The sequence below is a fragment of the Nycticebus coucang genome, chromosome 4 (genome assembly GCF_027406575.1).
Source record: "Nycticebus coucang isolate mNycCou1 chromosome 4, mNycCou1.pri, whole genome shotgun sequence".
Lineage (NCBI taxonomy): Eukaryota > Metazoa > Chordata > Mammalia > Primates > Lorisidae > Nycticebus > Nycticebus coucang.
In genome coordinates, this window is record NC_069783.1 from 48,496,015 (window position 1) to 48,517,008 (window position 20,994).

The 20,994-nt window shown below is 35.3% G+C and overlaps 2 protein-coding genes across 24 annotated transcripts in view; both read right to left on the reverse strand.

Annotated features, from left to right (window-relative positions):
* Window positions 1–20,994, reverse strand: part of NRXN1 (neurexin 1) — a 1,108,798-nt gene that overhangs the window by 48,464 nt on the left and 1,039,340 nt on the right. Inside the window, exon 1 of one of the 23 annotated variants that reach the window (XM_053587983.1) lies at window positions 6,371–6,594. The exons of 21 other annotated variants lie outside the window; for them this stretch is intronic. In XM_053587983.1, coding sequence (XP_053443958.1) covers window positions 6,371–6,403 — 33 coding nt within the window. In that variant the 5' untranslated portion in view covers window positions 6,404–6,594. Of the gene's footprint in view, window positions 1–6,370; window positions 6,595–20,994 lie in introns of those variants that run through there. One more of the 23 variants, XM_053587984.1, reaches the window with a different exon arrangement.
* LOC128583622 (protein kish-A-like) lies at window positions 17,822–18,450 on the reverse strand. Its single transcript, XM_053587986.1, has one exon. It carries the CDS (start codon window positions 18,422–18,424, stop codon window positions 18,206–18,208), a length of 219 nt encoding a protein of 72 aa, XP_053443961.1. The 5' UTR covers window positions 18,425–18,450; the 3' UTR covers window positions 17,822–18,205.

A 20,994-nucleotide genomic window follows, 5' to 3' on the forward strand; every position in this document is an offset into this window, starting at 1 on the left:
AATTTTAGTGAATAAAGAGAATGAATACAAACTAAATTTGCAGATGGTTTTTAAATTAAAAAGTTGTGCACGCTTTGCAATACTTTTATTATTCACAAAACATGAAAACTAGCTTTAAAGTCAATATGTTGTCCTGACAATATGTAGGACAAGAAATAACTCCCTTGACTGATTTTGAGGTAAGCGATTTGGGACCTTGGTTAATAGTTAAATATCGCCCGCGCCCTTCAAAGTACCTTGTTGTTACTCAGGCTACTGTTAGAATTAATGGATATGCCCATCTGATTTGACCTGATTTTGCATGACTTTTTCTTTTATGACTGGATAAAAGATCTGCTTGAACCAACACAAAGAATATACAGCAACATAACATTAATGCTTCTTTTTAAGCCACATAGAACTTTCTCTACGCTACCATAAAAAGTTTAGTAGACGATCAGCAAATATATGTCCATTAATTCATGCTATAGAGTGACATAGTTCAGCGTTCAGTACTCTAGCTTTATTTGTGCTTGTCCTGACTCCTCAACTGGACTTATTTTCCACCTGACTGCCTCAATTTCCTTTGAGTCACCCATGACATCTAGCTAAGTTCTGGTATAAATCAATACACCAATAGCTATTTTAACAACTTATATAACACTGATATGGTGCTCAGTAATTGCTTGTATATTATTATAATTTTCAACATTCTGCAAAGAGACGATACACTCCTTGAAGGCTTAGAAAATTCTTGGCAAATCCAAGAATACCCTATTCCTCCCAAATTTTTGGCTTGTTATATGTTTTTTTTAAAACATTATTTAGAATCTAAATATTTAGCAATGTTTTCTATACAAGTAGGCACACATTTCATATACACAATACGTTAGACTTTGAGAACATTATAGTCTTATTATAAACCTAATGGATAGGTGAGCCACTTAAATCTAGCTGTGCTAATGGAGGAAGCCACCGTATGTGATTGAAACAGTGGTTTTTAAGCCTATTGAGGGTAAGCAGTCCAGAAAACAGATCTAATCATGGAAGATAATCTATTATGTAGACAGTTCACACATAGGGAATTGAGAATTGATTCCTGAGGCTATCCTTACATGATTCCAAAATAAGGAGATGTTTTAAAAAACAGAAATCAAAATTCAATGTAAAATTTCGATCTTACAATGAAATAGTGTTTTGTGGTCATAAATGCAAGCTTAGGTTTGTGTATATGCTTTATTACATACACATTTTTGTCTTATATATATAATCTATACATTTGCATATAAAGTATTATTTCATTGTAAGTAAATTTACTTCACCAGATGATTGAATGGGAAGGAATTTTATCCTTAATTATCTGTAGAAGAGTTTTGATTTGAAAACTATGAAGTCAACCACATGATGGTATTTACCCATCCCATTAAACTCTCACTTTAATCATGAATTTACTATTAAATTTAGGCTGTGAACTTACATAATCATATTTTTTTATCTAAAATCTAAAACAGGCTTAGAGACAAGATTGTGGTTCCCTATAAGACCCATTATGTTTTAATGAAAAAGCAGTAAAAATAAGGTGAGAATGTACAGACTTCAGTGTTGATTTCTTCTAGGGATAGATTCATTTTGGCTCCCTAAAGTACTATTCGAGTCATTTCCATCATTATACATGGTTTGTTTCTATAAAGCTATGAATATTTAGAGTAAGGGAGACTTTATAGTAAGACACATTACATTATAGTTTTGGGAAAACAGTATTTGAAACATTTTTTCCAAGAAAATAATTAAATTGTGGCTTAATCTTCAGGTCAAAAAATATACAGCACTACATTGAAATAGAAGTTATTTCATTGATTTTGGGAAAATAGTTCTGAGATAGTTCCTAATGGTTAGCTGAGTGAATTCAAATAAAACGGAAATTTTAGGTGCAAATGAAAATGTGCAGTGATAATCACACAATTTATGACACAAAAATAGAAAATATCTCACATATATTTTTGCTTTTTATAGTTGTTGGTTTAAACTCATACTGTCTTGAATGGATTCTAGAGATATCCGTGGATTTATAGAGAGTCTCTGACTCTCTCCAATTATCCCATAGTAGGAAATTGCCCACCTAGTCCACAATATTGTGCTTAGCTCCATTCTGTATGGCAGAGTGATGAAGGAAGGAAACCTTCAGGAGATTCAAATACCAATGTCAAGTAAGTGTCAATAAGATAGCAGAAAAGTAAAATCAATCTTTCTGGGTCAATATTGGTTACTTCAGTATATATAAAAAAATTCAAATGCTAAAGAAGATGGAAAGCAGAACACAATGTCATTATATAACTCCTAAGCTATACATGGCTTATGGTTTGTATTTAATAATCTTGAGTTCTGCAGCAAGATAAATTCCATTTTTTTCTATCTATAGGTATTTGAGTCCATAAATCACAGGTAAAGCAGCAGAGAAAGAAAACACCAGGAGTAGGAGGAATGGGAGGTGGAAGAGAAGACTTAATAATACAAAGCACCACTTGGTCTAAGTATCATTACATATTCACTATTATTAGTCATTATTCCTATTGCTAGTAATCATAATACTGGATTTAAGAGCACTAATTTTGAAGGATAAAATACTTTCAAATGAGTCATTTTCCAAATGGACATAGCATAGGCTGAGTTCTCGACATCTTTAAACTTCACAGAGACAAAGGTCTAAAATCCTTGGTTAAATGCTTTTTACATTTGAAAACTAAAAAGTCTAAGCTAAAAAGGGCTTTTCCCAACAATTACCATTCTGCTTGCTGCATCTACCATATTTTTAATTGATTGCACCTGTAGTTTATAAATGTACCCAGATGCTGTGGGATAAGCACGTTTCATAAATTAAAGAAGCATATGGAAGGCACACAGACAGTACCATTTCATCATAACTACCCCAAACATCTTTAATATGCAAGGATATGTCACTAATTCATTTGCAAATATGTAACCATTTCCCTGATTAATATCTTACTCATAGTATTCCACGGTGTACATATATCACAATTTATTAATCCATTCGTGGATCGATGGGCACTTGGGTTTCTTCCATGACTTAGCAATTATGAATAGGGCTGCAATAAAGATTCTGGTACAAATATCTTTGTTATGATGTGGTTTTTGGTCTTCTGGGTATATGCCCAGCAGAGGAATTACAGGATTGAATGGGAGATCTATTTTTAGATCTCTAAGTGTTCTCCATATATCTTTCCAAAAGGAATGTATTAGTTTGCATTCCCACCAGCAGTGCAAAAGTGTTCCCTTTTCTCCACATCCACGCCAACATTTCTGGTGGTATATGTACACCATGGAATACTATGCAGCCTTAAAGAAAGATGGAGACTTTACCTCCTTCATGTTTACATGGATGGAGCTGGAACATATTCTTCTCAGTAAAGTGTCTCAAGCATGGAAGAAAAAATATCCAATGTATTCACCCCTACTATGAAACTAACTTAGGACCTTTACATGAAGCTATAACCAAGTTTCAACCTAAGAACAGGGGGAAGGGGGAAAGCGTGGGGAGGGAGGCGGGATGTGGGTAGAGGGAGGGAGATTGAAAGGATCACACATGTGGTGCATCTTACAAAGGTACATGTGAGCCTTGGCAAATGTGGAATGTAAATGTCTTGACAAAGTAACTAGGATGATGCCAGGAGGGCTATGTCAACTAATGAGATGAAAATGTGTCAAATATTCTATGAAACAAGTGTATGATGCCCCATGATCATATTGATGTACACAGCTATGATTTAATAAAAAAAAATAAAATGAAATATAAAAAAAAATAAAGAAAAAAAAATATCTTACTCAAAAATTTCTATCAATAGCCCAAATACTATTGTCATCACACATTTAATCCTTTCATTCTCCACAAGGAGAATGTGGCTGTTAGTGTACAAGGCAATTTTGATTGCCTTTCAAAGTCAATGAAAATATGTATCCTTTATCACTGGGTCATTCTGCTTTATGAACAGCAGCCAACCTTCAAAAATACAAATGTCTGCCAACAGTTCCCTCAGCAGACTCTCTTTCAAACAATATTAGAAGGAATTTGTCAAATTAGGTGCATTTTGCTGCTTAGTGAATTTTCTCCATTAATTTCTCAAGATGGGACATGAAGGGAAACACCTGAAAAATGATAAGAAATTGGATTCTTTCTTCAACTCTAGGAAAATTAGTATAAATGATCTGAGTAAAAGATCTTTCATTTACCTCAAAGTTCCAAAGGTAAAAATTTTCATCTTTCATCTTTTTGTCTAGGCCATAATTCCTGGACAAGCCAAGGTTTAAAAAGTCAGTCAAAAGAGACATGCACCATGACAAAATTTCCTTTGGAGAATGGGTCTACCCATTCATAGCATCCACCATACCAGTGACTGACCCACACACCAAAAGATGTGCATTTAAACATTTGACATCTGTGTTTTACTGGTGCATTTTTAGCAACACGATTTAGGTCAAATACATTTGCACTTAGGGCTGAAAATTGTATCTGAGTTCAACCAGAATTTTTTTAAGAGTCACTACGATGACCGAATTTAGAACTATGTTAATTTTCATCCCCCTCAGTTCTGTGACTTCTTTGTGTAAATGCTATGCCTGCTTCTCCGGGTGCTGATGGTGACAGAAGGCTTAATGAAGGATGCTGAGAGTTAATTTCATTTCAGAATTCAAACTGGGCATTGGTCAAGCTCCCAGGCTTCACGATAATATCAACACATACTCACATAAAACATTTCAAAGTCATTCTAGAAATGAGCTCTATTTAAAAGCCACAAGTAAAATAATAGTCTATTAGGTAGCATGGGCTCTTACTATTTTCAGAATTTAAATCCTAATTGGGGAATATAAATTAGGAAACCCTATAAATGGTTGAATAATTCAAAGTCTGGTAAACAAGTTTAGAAGTTAATTGCCATATTTATATTTAGATGCCACCAACTCAAGTAATATTATAGCTTAATCTGAATCCCCCTTCCTAGTTTTCCTGTACATGGCAAAGAGGAAAAGGTTACAAATAATAACAAGTGAACAACACACCGCTCATCATCTGGTAATACAACTTCTATTCATGAAATTTCTTTCCTAATTTATGAAGCAGGGCTGTCTAAATTTAATAGAAAATAGTTGTCACTCCAAGCATGACATTCGGTCTCATAATTAAAGGAAGAGGCAATCAGAAGTTCCTTGTAGAGAGAAGCCAGGCTGCCTTCACTATTAAACACACTCTTCCCCTCCGGTTCCCCCTTCTCTTTCTGGTATGCAATCCCTTCTGTCCTCCATCTGCTCCACCCCCACCTATTGTCTCCAATCACTGCCAAGCATGCCAATCCCATCTGGCTATACTCTTACTTTCACTAGCTCTAATGCCCACGGGCCTAGGGAATGTTTGAATGCCAAGGCATTTTTTTGTTCTTCTTTAAAACAAGGACCAGCTAGTATAGGGTATTAAACAATCCCCCAAGGAATTCACTCACACAGAAACATGCACATGACCTCCCACATACACAAACAGCAGCTTTTTAGAATCCTCTCCTAGGTTAAAATTAAAAAAGAAAAAAAGAAAAAAGATTTTAGTTCTTTCATCTGGGAGGCATTTTTAAAAATTAAAGCCTTACTATTGAGGAAATAATCAAAACTAATATTTCAAAAGTATAAACACTTCCATTACCCCAGACGTGCATTTTTTTCAATAGGTAAAATTAACTAGCATAAATGTCACTGAAATTGTACCATGAAATATTTCCATTAGTTAATCAGATTTAATCATTGACTACTAATATATTTTCTCTGGTACCAAACATGCATTTAATTCAGACCTTCCAACTTTACAAATTCTCATAAAAATTCCACTCTGTCGCAAAAGCATGCATGGTCAGAATCTAAGCATATTCAAGCAAAATTTTCACCAACTCATCAACAATAATAAAGCAGTCTGGCAAGTATTGAAACAGCAGCGTTTATTCATGCTTTTACTTGAAGTTAATACGTACAGAGACATATATATATATGCACGTACACACACAAACACACACACAAGTTTTTGTTGTTTTTGCCACAAGCATGCTTTAAAGCCTCTGAAGCTCACAAAAAGCAGCAGACAAAACTAAAAGCAACCATGCTCAGGGTTTAAGGACATTTTAAAATTTAAAACAACCTTTCCACATTTCATAGAGAACGTGCATAAATTTGACATGCAATCTGCAAAAAAAATATTTTAATAAAAATCTTAAACATTAATTTATCCCAATGAGTTTATTCTTATTTTCATCATTATTGTTCTCAGGCTTCTGGCATCTTAAACCCTGCATGCTGCAGATCTAAGCTGTGCTCAGCAGCGGCTGAGAGAAGAAGCTACCTGCGAGTTTTCACAGTGCCATCTCATATCCATGTCTGTCTGGCTACCCTGCGTGCTTAGAGCTTTTTTCTTAATTCTTAATGGAAATCCTAGGAAATTTAGTCCATCCTCTGAAATCAATACTGGTGACAGGAGAGCTCCCTGACTCAGTGGGAGATCAGGATGATAAATTGCCTGCGCATCAGCCTGGCCTATCAGTGCCCTGCACACAGATGGGCGAGACAGACACACAGGAGCCTCTATCAGTCACGTGTCTCCGAGGAGCCAATGGCCGCCGCGCTGCCGCAGGGAGGGCTGCTGCAGTTCCGTGCGCAGTTGACCAGGCTGCTGGTGCCCAGCCCAGCCCGCGCCCCGCTCAAGAAGTCTAGCAGTGGCTGCAATTGCCTTTGCTCCCTCACTGGGACTGCTTGGGGAGACGGACCTCCCTCTGAACCCCTGATCAAAACAAAGGTCTGTTTTCACGCACAGGGAATTTTTTCTATATTACTTTTAATCCAATATGATTGTAGGAGGGAAAAACTATTTTTTAACCGCCCTCCCCCGTCCTTAAACTCTTATGTTTCTCTTGAGATGATTTTCATGTTTTAGCCTAATTTTAAAGGAGAAGCCCTACACCGTGCAAACAGCATGCAGCCCTCCTAGCGGAAACTCCTCAAAGCTTTGTAATTGTAATTATAATTTTATTTCCAAGTTAATGAATGACATTTTTTGAATGCTGTGTTTATAATGAGTATTTTTTATGGGATGCTTTTATAAAGGCAATTATGCGGCATTAAGAACTACATTCTTATTCTTTTTTGTCAAGTAGAACGGTTCCTCTTTAAAGACAATTTAAGTCCCAATAAATATGTCATTTTTTCAATCATTGAAAATAAAAGAAACAAGCACCAAAAGATGCACATCCTGTTTCCCAAAGCCTGGAGAATAGTTGTTATCTAGTGATGGAAGTACATATTTATTTGTTGCCTTTTTTCCTGAAATTTACAATAATTATTTGGTAAGCAAAGATTCCACATCTGGAATACCATATGGAAATATATCCCTAAACACATCTGCTTCCATTGATCATACTGTAATAAAAGATATGTTGCACAAGTCTTCAAGGTAACTGAGATGATTATATAGACGGCCTGACAGGGTTGGTTGTAAGTGATGACACCAGGGTCTGTTTAGGATGACAGTATTATGGAGATTTTAAAAAGCTCAAAAACAACCCAGAAAAAAATTCAGGAATAAAATATATGTAAGAAAAAGTACCCAGGCACTTTTCTTCATTGCTTATCCTTGCCCTGTTTTAATGACATCCGTGCATTTTAAAAGATTGATTCTAACAACTTCTAAGAAAGGGAAGGAGAGAGGGGGTGGGGAAAGGGAAGGGCAGAGAGAGGAAAGGAGAGAGCGGGATGGGAGAAGGGAACAGCAGAGAGAGGAAGGAGGGAGGGGGCTGGGGGGTCTTGGTGTGTGACACACCCTTTGGGGGAGAGACACAATTGTAAGAGGAACTTTACCTAACAAATGCAATCAATGTAACCTGGTTCTCTGAACCCGCAATGAATCTCCAACAATTAAAAAATAAATAAATGAATATGTGTAAAAAAAAAAGAAAGAAAAAAAAAAGAATCTCTGAAGAAACCGATAGGTGTGCCTCACAAGAAAATTGCAAGTAAACATTAGAATGGTAAAATTCCAAAGCTCTTTTTGTCTTTGCAACTATTTTTGAACATGCCCTGAAAGACTGAACCCTGTTAAGCTCTTTTTCTTTTTGCATATTTCCCCCTACATTTATTTAATATTGACTATCAGACAATAATAAAGCATTTTTCAATTTTTAAAAGGTGTTACAGTGTCTTGTGCTTTATTTGGCCTATATTTATTCAATGATAACATAATTCTCAACCATCAAAATTATTCCTTTAAAAAAAAAGATTAAGGATCAGAGCACTTCTAATCAAAAAAAAAAAGAAAAAATTAAACCTCAACATTAAACCTGGTCATTGCGGCACTGTAAGAGCCCCAAACTAAAAACCACCTACATAGCCACTGATAATCAAGTGATCTGATAAATTATGGTATAGCCTCATAGCCAAAAAAATCTTCAGCTATACAATATAGCTGTATAGTAGTAAATTCATAGGTGCTTATATGAAGAGATTTCTAAGACATGTTATATGAATAAAAATTAAAGGTATAATGTTTAAATTGTTTATAGGCTATACTCAGGACACACACACACCTGTATACACAGATGGTTTTATACATAAAGTAAATTTTGTGGCTGAATCTGAGGGAAAGAACTGATTTCAAAAGTGGGACTAGTTTTGTTACACACCATTTTGTCCATTTTCCCCCATCAAGTCGATGTATTACTTTTGTAATTTAAAATTAATTAATTAAAATAATGGTATCTATGGTCATTTAGTTTAGAAGAACAAGACTGGTAGATATTTTGAGGGAAGATATTGAGAAGAGAGAAGGGGTAATAATGGGAAAGGTAGTCAGCTTTTTTTTTTTTTTTGTGGTTTTTTTTTTTGGCTGGGGCTGGGTTTGAAACCGCCACCTCCGGCATATGAGACCAGCGCCCTACTCACTGAGCCACAGGAGCCGCCCGGTAGTCAGCTTTTTTCATGCAATGAAAATAGGAGTAGGCAGGAAGAGATATTAAATACAGGTTCTGGTGGTCTTTGCTGAAGACCTCCATGTCCTATATAACTTCCAGTTCTCTCGCTGAACATAATCGTACAACCTTACATGTATTAAAATGTTTACAATTTATGATGACACTTCACCTAAATTATCTCTGATTCTTAGAGGTAGGAATGTGAAGGGTTGAGAAGTAAATGATTTGTCTAAGACTTGGCCAAATTAACCCCTTCATGTTTTTTGTTTTTTTTTTAAGCTGCATATAATTAGAAAGAAGTGGCAGAGCAAAACTTGAATCTTAATTTAATACTGCTTCAAATGCAAAATAACATACATTGGTTTTTAACTAATAATGGTTCAGGGCTAAAGAAAAACAGTCAATTTTCTTGTGTTTCCTACCTGGCACAAGCTTATGTCAATCAAAACTCAAAATTGGCTTAGAGATTCTATTGTTGACTTTTGTTGTTGTTCAGATTCCTACAACCTTAAGAGATATAAACTTTAAAAAGAAAAAAGAATTGACCAAATTAAGTCAAACAGTAATAATTTTCATTATTAAAGGATTTTCTGTTTTATATAAAAATTTCAATGGGGTGATTCTCCTATCCTAGGGGACATGTGACAATGTCCAGAGATTCATGGTCATTATAATGTTCATAATTCATGGTCATCATAACTAGAGAATGAACTGGTTCCTAGTGGATGGTGGCCACAGAAGCTGCTAATCATTCTACAATGTTCAGCACAACCCCCACCTCAAAGCGTTATCTGCCTCCAAATGGCAATAGTGCCAAGATAGAGAAACCACATTTTAAATGTTAGCTTTTCCACCTTCTTTAAGGACAAGGTTACAAACATACTGTGTATTATAAAGTCTATATAGGATGTTTCATAGGTTTCTAGTAATAGGAAAAATTAACAAACTCATATTTTATATTTCGTATTTTAATACTTTTATGTGTATAACATAAACACATAAATATTTTCTAAAATTTTGTAATGAACATTTTGTACTTAAAGCTACAATTTAGCTACAATTTCACATTTTCCCTAGGTCTGTAGGTATGAATGGCGACTTTTAGGATACGCTGTGTTATAAAGTGGTACAAAAGAAACTTTAAAGGGCGAAGAGAAGAGAACTAAGAACTGAGCTCTGAGTCTCTCCAGAGTTAATTAGTTACAGGGAAGAGGAAGAAACGCCAAATGGATGAGGTCATCACTCATACGGGAGTGACCTGGAAGCCAATAGCAGAAGTGTGTTAGAAAGATTAGGGCCAATTTGCTAAAATAGTGTTGATAGGTCAAGTAGTCTGTTCTTCAGACTTGTTTTTATTTAAACAAAGTGAGAAGTTGATCATATTGAAATTAACAATTCTTGTAACTTAAGGTCTTTATGCAACCTCCACATGATATTTGTACTTTTAAAGATGTGTCCAGAAGAGACAGTATTTACAGAGACCAAGGTTGGCCAGTTGAGAGAAATATATGAAGAAGATCAGGCTTTTGTGACCTTCGGATTACAGTTTTCAGGCTACTTAGCCACAAGGCAAGCTTGTACACAAGATAGCAAGCAGATCTCATCTTGGACCATCACATCACAGCTTATGGAGGGAACAGAGTGCTACCATCTGCCCTTGGAAACTGTCTGTAGTTCTTATCCTCAGGCTCCCAGCAAATCTTTCTATCCGTTGGTAAGGTTTCTGGTAATAGCCATAGGGGTTTCCCTTCCTGAGACCCCAGTCATACCAATTACCACTCTTCCGAGTCTGTGGTGGTCAGGATCAGTGCGGCAAAGCTCAGATACAGAGCCACCTAGAACATTAGGACATCTGAACAGGTTCAAGTCAAATGCTCTTGATGACATGGAAATATTGCAGAAAAGAAGTTGGTGGGCAAGGATGGTACTGAAGGCGAGAAGAGAGAAAGGGTGGGAGGAGCCATAAAAAAGAGAGTTTGGGGTCATAAAAAAATAGTGACACATCCATGGATATTATTACATACTCTTTGGTGTGGAGGAACATTACACATTATAAGTCTCTTAAAACTAGATAGATTTTTATAACTTTAGGAGGTTTTCCACCTTGACTAGTCTAACTCCTTCATTTTATAGATGATGGATTTTAATGCACAGAGGTTAAATAACTTGGTTTAAATCAAATGAGAGTGGCAATCTTTACCATTCTAATCAATGAATGAACAATAATACTGGCAGGTTTGAGGAAGCTTTCATAAAACACCATAATTATCAACAATGATTAAGATCTAGAGGAAGGGGAAAAGTTAATGTCAAAACACAGACAGCAAAAAGCTCCAAAGCCTTCTCCCGCCTGGACTGAGGCTGGAATAAGGCAGTGAAAGCCTTTGCTATCAGGGAGAGAATGATCCTCCAAAATATTCCAATGACTGTTTTATAGGTAATGAAACACAATTACAAAATGAAACATTTTTTTCAGAAGAATTTGAGCGGCTTTTGAAGATTTTTAAAAATGCAAATTCTCCTATACATTTGTACCCTAGTCATGATGAATGGGGATTGGGATGCATGGATGACTTGTAAGACATTTGGCAGAAAGTAAGCTCCAGCTAACAGACTATAGTCTAGGAAAACATATGAGACCATTTTCATTGATTTAAGAGAAGAGAAAAATGGAAGTGGTGAAAAATCACTGTGCACTGTCTTAGTCTTTTATTATTTTCTGCTTTTTTGCCTGATAATGGCAGGAATAGTTTGAAGCCACGGAGTACTTACTACTCACCTCCCCTTAATTACTAGTGCAAGGATGGATGAAACATAGGAAGAGAATTAATGTCTAAATGAGTAAAGTTCCACATAATCTTAAGATTTATTTTTCCTTGCCACTGTATTCTTGTTGGTTTTACTTTTTTACACTGAGTATTTCTCTAGGTACACATTATTTTTAAAAAGCAAAGAGGAAAAAAACATGGTCTTATATAATCTTAATAATAGTATAACAAAATTATTTTATCAATGTTAAAAGTAGAGAAATTGAGATTCAGAGGGATTAAATATATGTCTGTGTATGTGTGTGTATATATAATATATGCATGTATGTGTATATATATATTAAATATGTGTGTATATACATATATATTTCCATAAAGCTAGCAACTGAAAGTCTACTGAGTACACACTGAATGCTTTTTCCAAATCATAACTGTCCCTAGTGCTCTAGAATACTTGTCTCAAAGTTCATTATACAGAAGATTCACCAAGGAACATGTTAAACATGTTCTGGGCCCTTCCCTAGAGACAAATTCTCATTCTGACTCAGATGGATCTCAAGGGTCTGCATTAAGCACTCTCCATCTTCATACTTCAAGAACCTTGGATCATATTAGAGTTTCAAATTCAGAATTCTTATTCTGAAAAAAGCCATCTCAACAATATTTCTAATGAACAGAAATGAGCCCCCCTTTTTTTTTGGATAAAAAGAAAAGGTGGTAAGAGTAGTGGTAAATTGGGACAGAGAACAGCTTCACAGCAGAAAATGAGAATACAGGTGATTTAGAGCCATCCATTAAGGCTAGTTTCCTAAATTGGACTTTACGAAGTAAAAATATTGTAGCTGAAAATATTTTTGAGCAAGAAGATTAATGTGCATAGACAAAATGTGCAAATAATAGCATTTAAAGTAGGATGACACTTTTATACCCACAAATAGACACAGCACTTGGCGGAATTGGTCCCTACCTCACTGCTGTAATTAGAAACCACAAATGTACAGGTATCAAGGCAGGACCATTTTGCATATCCTCGGAATTCATTTGTACTGAGAGGTTTTCTTAGGTGGTAGAGAGGAAGAGGACACAAAATGATACTTATTTAAGCAAGAAGAATGACGTAGACAAGACACCTCCACAGAAGGCCGCAGAGTCTATGCACGAATGCGTGAGCACACGGAAACACATACAAGATTCACATGGAGTCAAGGTGTTAATTGTGAAAACCTTGAAACCTGAGCTGGGAACAAAGCTCAGCTTGGACTAGAATATAACATGTAAGAAAATCAGTGAACAGAAGTTTCAAATGAACACTCATAGAAGTACAATGTGCTAAGATCAAATATAGCAGGAGATGCACTTACTTCTCGTAGACTTTATATTTTACATCAGTGGTTTCCAAAATTTAAGAGACCTAAGAAGTAGGATGCTTGTTAAAAGTGTGACGTTTCTGACCCCACCACAATCTACTGAATTATAATTTCAAGGGATGAGGGTAAAAGATTGCCTGTCCCATGGTGAGCACGTACTCCAGGTGATTCTGATGTGGGTTGATTTAGATCTTATTTTGAGACACACTCTCCTATGTACATATAGTCAAGAATTGGAGTCTCCATCACCCTGCTGACTGTGACACCAGCCCTGGATATACTAAATAATGCAATCTGATCATAAAACACATGGCTTTTATTTTGGAGGATGGAACGGTGATAAATCCAGAATGAGATTAGGAATGATGAGATGGATAGATAATGAAAAGATTTCCTGGAAAAGACTGCATTCAGGGTGGGTCTTAAAAGACATTAAATTATTTTACCAAAACATTGAGGTGTACCAGTGCTTTTCTTTGCATTTTTAAAAATTTATTAAGTAAACTTATCTTTTCAACTGGAGGGTCCAGTAGTGCTTCTAGCACATATGAAATGGTTAATAAGTATTAGTTGAATTAGTTAATGATTAGTTAGTGGCACACAATCCCACTGCCTTGACAAAATTTTATGTGATGCTAATGATGCTGTTGTTTTGTCACTTGAAATTCTTCTCCATTTCTTCTCTGTGTATGAACATAATTTTATATGTAATAATAAAGATGTAGTTTTGTTCCATTTTATTTGTTATGTGATGGCCAATGCATTTTCCATCTTGTTTTGGAATATTCATGATTATTATAGCAGCAATAGAATAATCAAACGGATGTATGTTAATTTATATAAGTATTCTGTATCTTAAAGATAATGGACCTATTTCTATTTTGTATTCTGTTTATTATCAATAACACTTTTTCTTTATATTTTTCTCATAGCATAAACCCCATAAGTGGTATTACTAGACTAAAGACATAAATGTTTTTATAGATGATGAAACAATCTGACATAAGTGTTTTTATAGATCTTGAAACAATCTGCCAAACTATTTTTCAAAAGATGTGTTCTAATTTTCACATTGTCTCCAGTATGCTGTGTTTTTTTAATCTATAGCATCTTCACTAGTGTGAACTAGTGTTGTCTATTCTATCTGGAGATGCCCTTTTCTTATTTAAATAAAAACATTCTGTACCAAGATCAAATGCTGTTCTTTCTTGCAGCCTCTCCCTATCCCCTGGGAAGAGTTAGTCATTATTTCCATTGTGTTTCCTTAATACTTGGTAACAATACTATTTTTAGCCCTTATCAAACAGTTCTGGGTTTATTGCAGTTTATATATTTCATTTCTTCTTTCTAGATTATTAGCAATTCAAGGGGTGAGCCTCTATCTATTTCATTTGAAACCATAGCCTCTAGTACAGGGCCTGCCTCTATTAGACATTCAATAAATGCTGGTAAAGCAAATGAGATCAAATGAATGAATATTTCACTGTGATGCTTGATTCCAAGCCTATGGCTGTATGTTTAGGTAAAAATGCTTTCCTCCCTCAGTTCTGTTACAGGCCACCTAAGACCCAGGAAAATCTGTATTTTTACAGGATTTTTGGTAATATTTTTATACTTACATATTTTGTAGTCTATATTTTTATATTTATGCTACATTCTACATTTCTAGATTCAGGGCTAGAGGGTACAATTCTGTGACATGATGTGAATCAGAAGTCTAGATCCTTTAGATAATGACTTTGGGGTACACCATAGTCAGAAAATTTTTCTTTCTAATTCAAAAACGAAGCTTTTTAAAAAATTTTTTTTATATAAATTAAGATTAGTGAATAGATAGAAATCACCTGAGGAGGACATGGCGTATACACGGCACCACAGAAGAGAGAAATAAATTTAAAAATAACTGATAGGCTTGGCACCATGGCTCAGTGGGTAGGGCACTGGCCACACACACCTGGGCTGGTGGGTTCCAGCCCGGCTTGGGCCTGCTAAACAACAATGACAACAACAAAAAATAGCCAAGTGTTGTGGTGGGCACCTGTAGTCCTAGCTACTTGGGAGGTTGAGGCAAGAGAATCGCTTGAGCCTAAGAGTTTGAGGTTGCCGTGAGCTGTGATGCCACAGCACTCTACTGAGGGTGACATAGTGAGACTCTGTCTCAAAAACAAACAAACAAACTGATGATAATGAACTATCTAACAACAAACAAGTAATAATTATTCTAATATTTTACATCATTTTATGCATTTTGTTCTTTTTTAACATATATTCTCTCATTTTATCCTCATAAAAAGGTAAGAAATACAAAGTAAGCTTATTATAACTCTAAATTGAAAGATAAGTAATCTATTGGATACAAATGTAGCTATCAAGTGGAAAAATCAGACACAGATTCACCTAAAAGAATCACCATATTAGCCTTCATTTTAGAAAAATAACTAGATCCAACTGAATTTTGTTAATTATCAAAAATGAGAAAATGAGTTTTGAAGCAATGTAAACTAAACTACAACTGAAAAACAAAAACTTTGCTAGCCATAAAAACATGATTTTCCCCAAAAGAATACTTAAGGATAATTTAATATGAAAAACAAATGATGTAAGGGGACTGTTACTGAAGTTAGTGGCAGGCTAGGGGTCTGCCGTCCCTCCTCTCTGGTGGCTCCCGATGGTGTTTGGAGCTTGTTCTCAGGAATGCACTGTACTGAGTCATTCATCCACTGAGTCATTTGATCATTCAACTCATGAGTTTTATAGCCTGACTAGTACAAAGAATTGTGGGAAATGCAAAAAAAAATATTAATATAGGATAGAATTCTTCTCCAAGACTCACCCTCTCTTTCCATCCCCTTCCCAATACAGTATAGTACAAACACCACAGAAGTTACATCATGTAGTTAGCATTCTGAAAATTCTGGAAAAATAGTGTGTCTTCCAGGCCCACAACCTGGATTGAGTTCTTGATGTTTATGTAAGGAACAAAATGAGCATATGTGGATTTTGTTTCTGATTTTGTGACTTTGTAAAAAACAATTAATCTTTCTGTGTTAGGGATCCCTTTTCTGTGAAATAAAAGCATCAAATCAACTTTGCCAATCAGATGCATGTAACATGTGACTACCAGAGAGAGAATGAGAACAGGACAGTGGAACCAGACAAATCTGGTTTCATGGCTTAAGCTTGGGGCTTAGATCAGCTAGTTGGCTCAACTTCTCTTCGTTCTATCTTCTTCATAAGACATAAATAAGATAAAATATAATACTTAGACTGGAACAGATTCAATGGTAAATAGTCCTAACTGTTATTAACTATTATAACACGAAGTTGCTTCTAGATATTACAGAGACTATTTAAAGTCTATGATGCTATATAATTTATTTTTGACATGGCTCACTTAACATGGAAGAAATTAGTATCCTTATACTTAATGAAGGCCAAGGGCTTCAGCTTTGTGAATTCTATTCTAAAAAGTCTCCTTCTATTCAAATTATGTTCAGGTTTATGCAAAACCTCCAAAAGATGCTATGTTTTATTTCTTAATGTACTAGATTTTTGCCCGTACTCTTAGGAAAATGCCAGGCTTTATTTTGGTTGTCATCTGTATGAGAACTCTAGTTAGATCAATCAAAAACAATAAAGTCATTAGTGTGCATTGAGTTTTGTCACTTCTATAAATACTACATTAATTGCTTTCAAGATCCTCAATTTTATTTCTACTCTGACAAGTCAGACAAATGGCGCTCACAAGTGTGACACACTGCAAGGGCCCTCCCCAGCAAGCTGGCTACAACCTCATGTTCTTCTTTTCACTTAAGAAGGCATATGGAATGCAATTCAGATAAAATGATGTTATCATAGACATAATCTTGAATCTATACTGCTTGTTATAAAAGACAAAAAGACTTAATGATTTAGTCAATTAGGAAATTAAACCATTTTTGGTAACATATTACTTCAAATATTCTTTACATTCTTTACAAAAAATATGCCACAAATTACGGTACTGAATCACTCCTCAGCATGACCCAGGGAAATGTGTTTGATCTGTGGAATAATCAAAAGGCTACCATTTACATTGGAAAATTTAAAAGAATGTTTACTTAATAATATGTTACTTGGATCTAGATGAATTGATAAGTTGTCTAGAAGTCCAGAAGAGATAGGCTACATATGTTTATTATAAGTAATAGATCATGTCTCTAAAGTAGTCGTTCTCAAACTTTTTGGTCTTCAGGCCCATTTTCATTCTTAAAATAACTAAAGTTTCCAAAGACATCTGGTTTATGAGTATTAGATACCTGTATATGGATGTTTACTCTATTAGAAATGAGTATTAGATACCTGTGTATGGATGTTTACTCTATTAAAAATTAAAGGCAAAAAAGTTGAATATTTAGCTCATTTAAAAATAACAGTATAAATACACTAATGTTAATATAATGTAAACTTAAAAATAACTATATATTTAAAAACAGATTTTTGAAGAGACTAGCATTGTTTCACATTTTTGCAAATATTTTATGTGTTAGAAGACACTGAGTGCTCAATTCTGTTTCTGCAACATGTCATGTGGCCTCTGAAAAACTCCACTGTACCCTCCCAAGAAAATGAGAATGAAAAAGGCAAATAATATTTTCCTTTTTAGTTGACATGTAAAAACTATACATATTTATGGGATATGGAGTGAGATTTTTTTTTTCTCATTCTAAAAAAGATTTATCGCTTACAAATCTTAGTGACAGGAATTTGAGTAATTTGCCATTTTCTTTTCTACTGTGTCTTAAAGATACCTCGTTTACAACTGGTGTCTGAAACAAAGAATGACGTGTGCAGAATGTAATTCTGTAGTGACAGAATGGAGGTTGATCCTTACAGATCACTGAACTCTGAGTATTAAATGGTGGCATCTTCATTATTTATATAGAACTTTGGTCCAATAACACAGAAATAGAGACCAGCATCTGGGGATTTATCTCCTTCCATGTCTGGGCATAAAGGATTAACTGTTCCTTCCATTATTTTCTGCAGGTGAGTCCTTGTTCACATTGAAATCTCACAGCACTTAAATTCTGGCTTTTCCCAGCTATAGCATGAAGAGGATGCTGAAGGCCATCACCAGGCAGCACGCAGCAACATAAGGACTTTTCCGTTCACCAACTCTGGCACACTTCCAAAATAAACCCAACAGTCCAGTTTTATTTGTGTCCAGGAGGCTGGGTGCCAAGGATCGGATATAAGCACAGGTACATATAAGCAGCAAGATTACAGTCAACAGACTCTGAAAATTGAAAATGGCAGACATAGTGAGGCCAGCTGTGCCCCAGCCACATCACCCTTCTGGGCCCAGGGCGGAAGAGGGGTGCACGCCCTGCCTACCCTCTCGCCCGGTCCTCCTGTCCGGCTGGGCTCATTATGGCACCGCCTCCCCGGAGTGAGATTTTCATATGTGTATACAAGGTGTAATGATGAAAGCAGAGTAATTAGCATATTTATCACCTCAAAAATTTATAATTTCTTAATGGTGGGAACCTTGAAAGTCTTCTGTTTTACCTTGAAAACATACAATAAGTTATTGTTAACCATATTTATTCTACAGTGCTGTGGAACACTAGAACTTACTCTTTTTATCTAGCTATATATATATTTTTTTGCATTTTGGCTGGGGCCAGGTTTGAATCTGCCACTTCCAGTATATGGGGCCGGCGCCCTCCTCCTCTGAGCCACAGGTGCCGCCCTCTAGTTATAATTTTGTATGTCCTGCCCCCTTCCCAACCTCTAATAACAATTCTATTAGCCCAATTTTTTAAGCTTCCACGTGAGTGTGAATATGGGGTCCTATTTTAGTATCATTATGAAAGTAGTTTTGACCTCACTGAAAAGGTTCTACAATCTCCACCCAAGCTTCCCATGGCTCCTGGATCATACTTTGAGAAGTACTGCTTTAAAGTTTATATAATATTTAAAAACTGCATTCATTTTTATTTTTTGGTGTCTAATTCACATTTATGTGTCTTTTTAATTTGCCTATTTGAAAGCTTCTTGGTAGAGAAAATCATGTATCACAAATCTTAAATATCATTATTAGCACCTGGAGCCATAGTATATATATAACAAAAGTAATATTAATTAGTTGATCCATTAGGTTTAAATCTATAATGCCTCATCATCCCATTAATGATCTTCAAATAGGTGACATAGTAGTATTTGTACAGTTTGTACAAATTTTCAGCCCTTTATGTAAACAATCCATCTAATTAGGAGAGTCTGATGGTATCTGAGTTTATTCTTGATGAAACAAAATTATTTTCATAGGCAGCATCTATAATATTTGGAAGGAGGTATGAGAAGAGAAGTTATAATTCTAGGGAAGTTATTTTATACACATTTTTTCCTGTAAAAATCAGTGAGGTAGTATCTTAACATTTAATCATTTTGTATGTTTAGTTGTGATTTCACAATTATAAAACAATTAAAAGCAAATAACAGAGATAAATGTCAGTGTGAACTAAAAAGAAAGTAGAGCTTCAAACCTCTATGAATGAAAAGAAAAAAGTAACAAATATTTTTACTATCTTTATTTATTCTACTTCAAAATCAGCCCCGTTGAGAGATACCTGCCTTGTAACTGAGAAAGGAGACAGTTATACATTCATCCCTGCTGAATTGCTGCAAAGTGAGATGACTTGGAAAATATACACTAAGGAGTCAAACAGTCCTCCCAAATTAAAGGCATTATTATATAATAAATATTTTCTTAGACTCTTACAAAATGGTTCTATTATCTCCCAATCTGGGAAACCCACAGAGAAAGACTTAGTGTCTACCATTACCTTGGTAATCAGAAAACTGTTTTGACTATTCTGTCAGAAAAACAGCATATACTAGGAAAAAGAGGCTCTTTCCTGTTAGAATCTAGGTAAACAAAATAGCTTCTAGACTGGGGTATAAAAAGAGGGGTCACCCATTTGAATTGACTCTTCCATTGTTGTAAGTCATAGGACAGCAGTTACGATAGTTTTCTTTTGCTTTCTGAAGAAATCTACAGTACCTAAACTCATGCCTGAGCCACGAAGTACAAAGCACCAAGGTTAGTGGCTCCGTAAATAGAGTTCTCTTAGATATTTTATCCTGAAACTAATTTTGCTCTTGACTCAACTAAAAAAAAAAAAAATGCCTGGAAGCCTGTCTAGTTACACTTACAACATATCAAATTGTCACTGTACAAATAAATCTGGGAAGCAAGGGATGGGGAAGATTTACGGATGATTAATGTTTGAACTATAAAACATGTATGTCAAAGATTTTAATTATTAACAAGTGTTCATTGATGCGATTATGAACTATGAATTACAACAGAGTTTATCAAGAAATCTAAGTAAACTAAATTGCAAATGGTGATGTTAAGCTTACAACAAATTAATTTAAATAGCAAACCTATCATCAATTGAAAACTAAATCCAACAGAAACCAGGTAGAAATTCCCACTGCCTGTTCACATGCACGTGAAGTGCGAATCGGTAGCATTGCCTAGCAGAATTTGGCAGCCAGACTCTGGATTTTTCAGTTTGAATTCTGAGTAACTGTCTGTCATTGTATGCTAGTTTTGGCTTATTAATGCTAAGATTGTCAAGTGGAACCTTGACATCTTTAGACCAAGAATCTGTATTTGAAATCACTGCTCTGAGGCTTATTAAATCTCCATGTAAAAAGGACTCAAGAAGTCATTCAACAAATATGTGTTGGGTGGACTATGGGGCAGGCCTATTAAAGATTCCACAGGAAACAAGACAATAACACTGTTTACAGGAGTTCACCTTTTATTCAAAGGAAGCCGAAAAGGCAATAACCACAGAATAAACCACCCTCTACTAG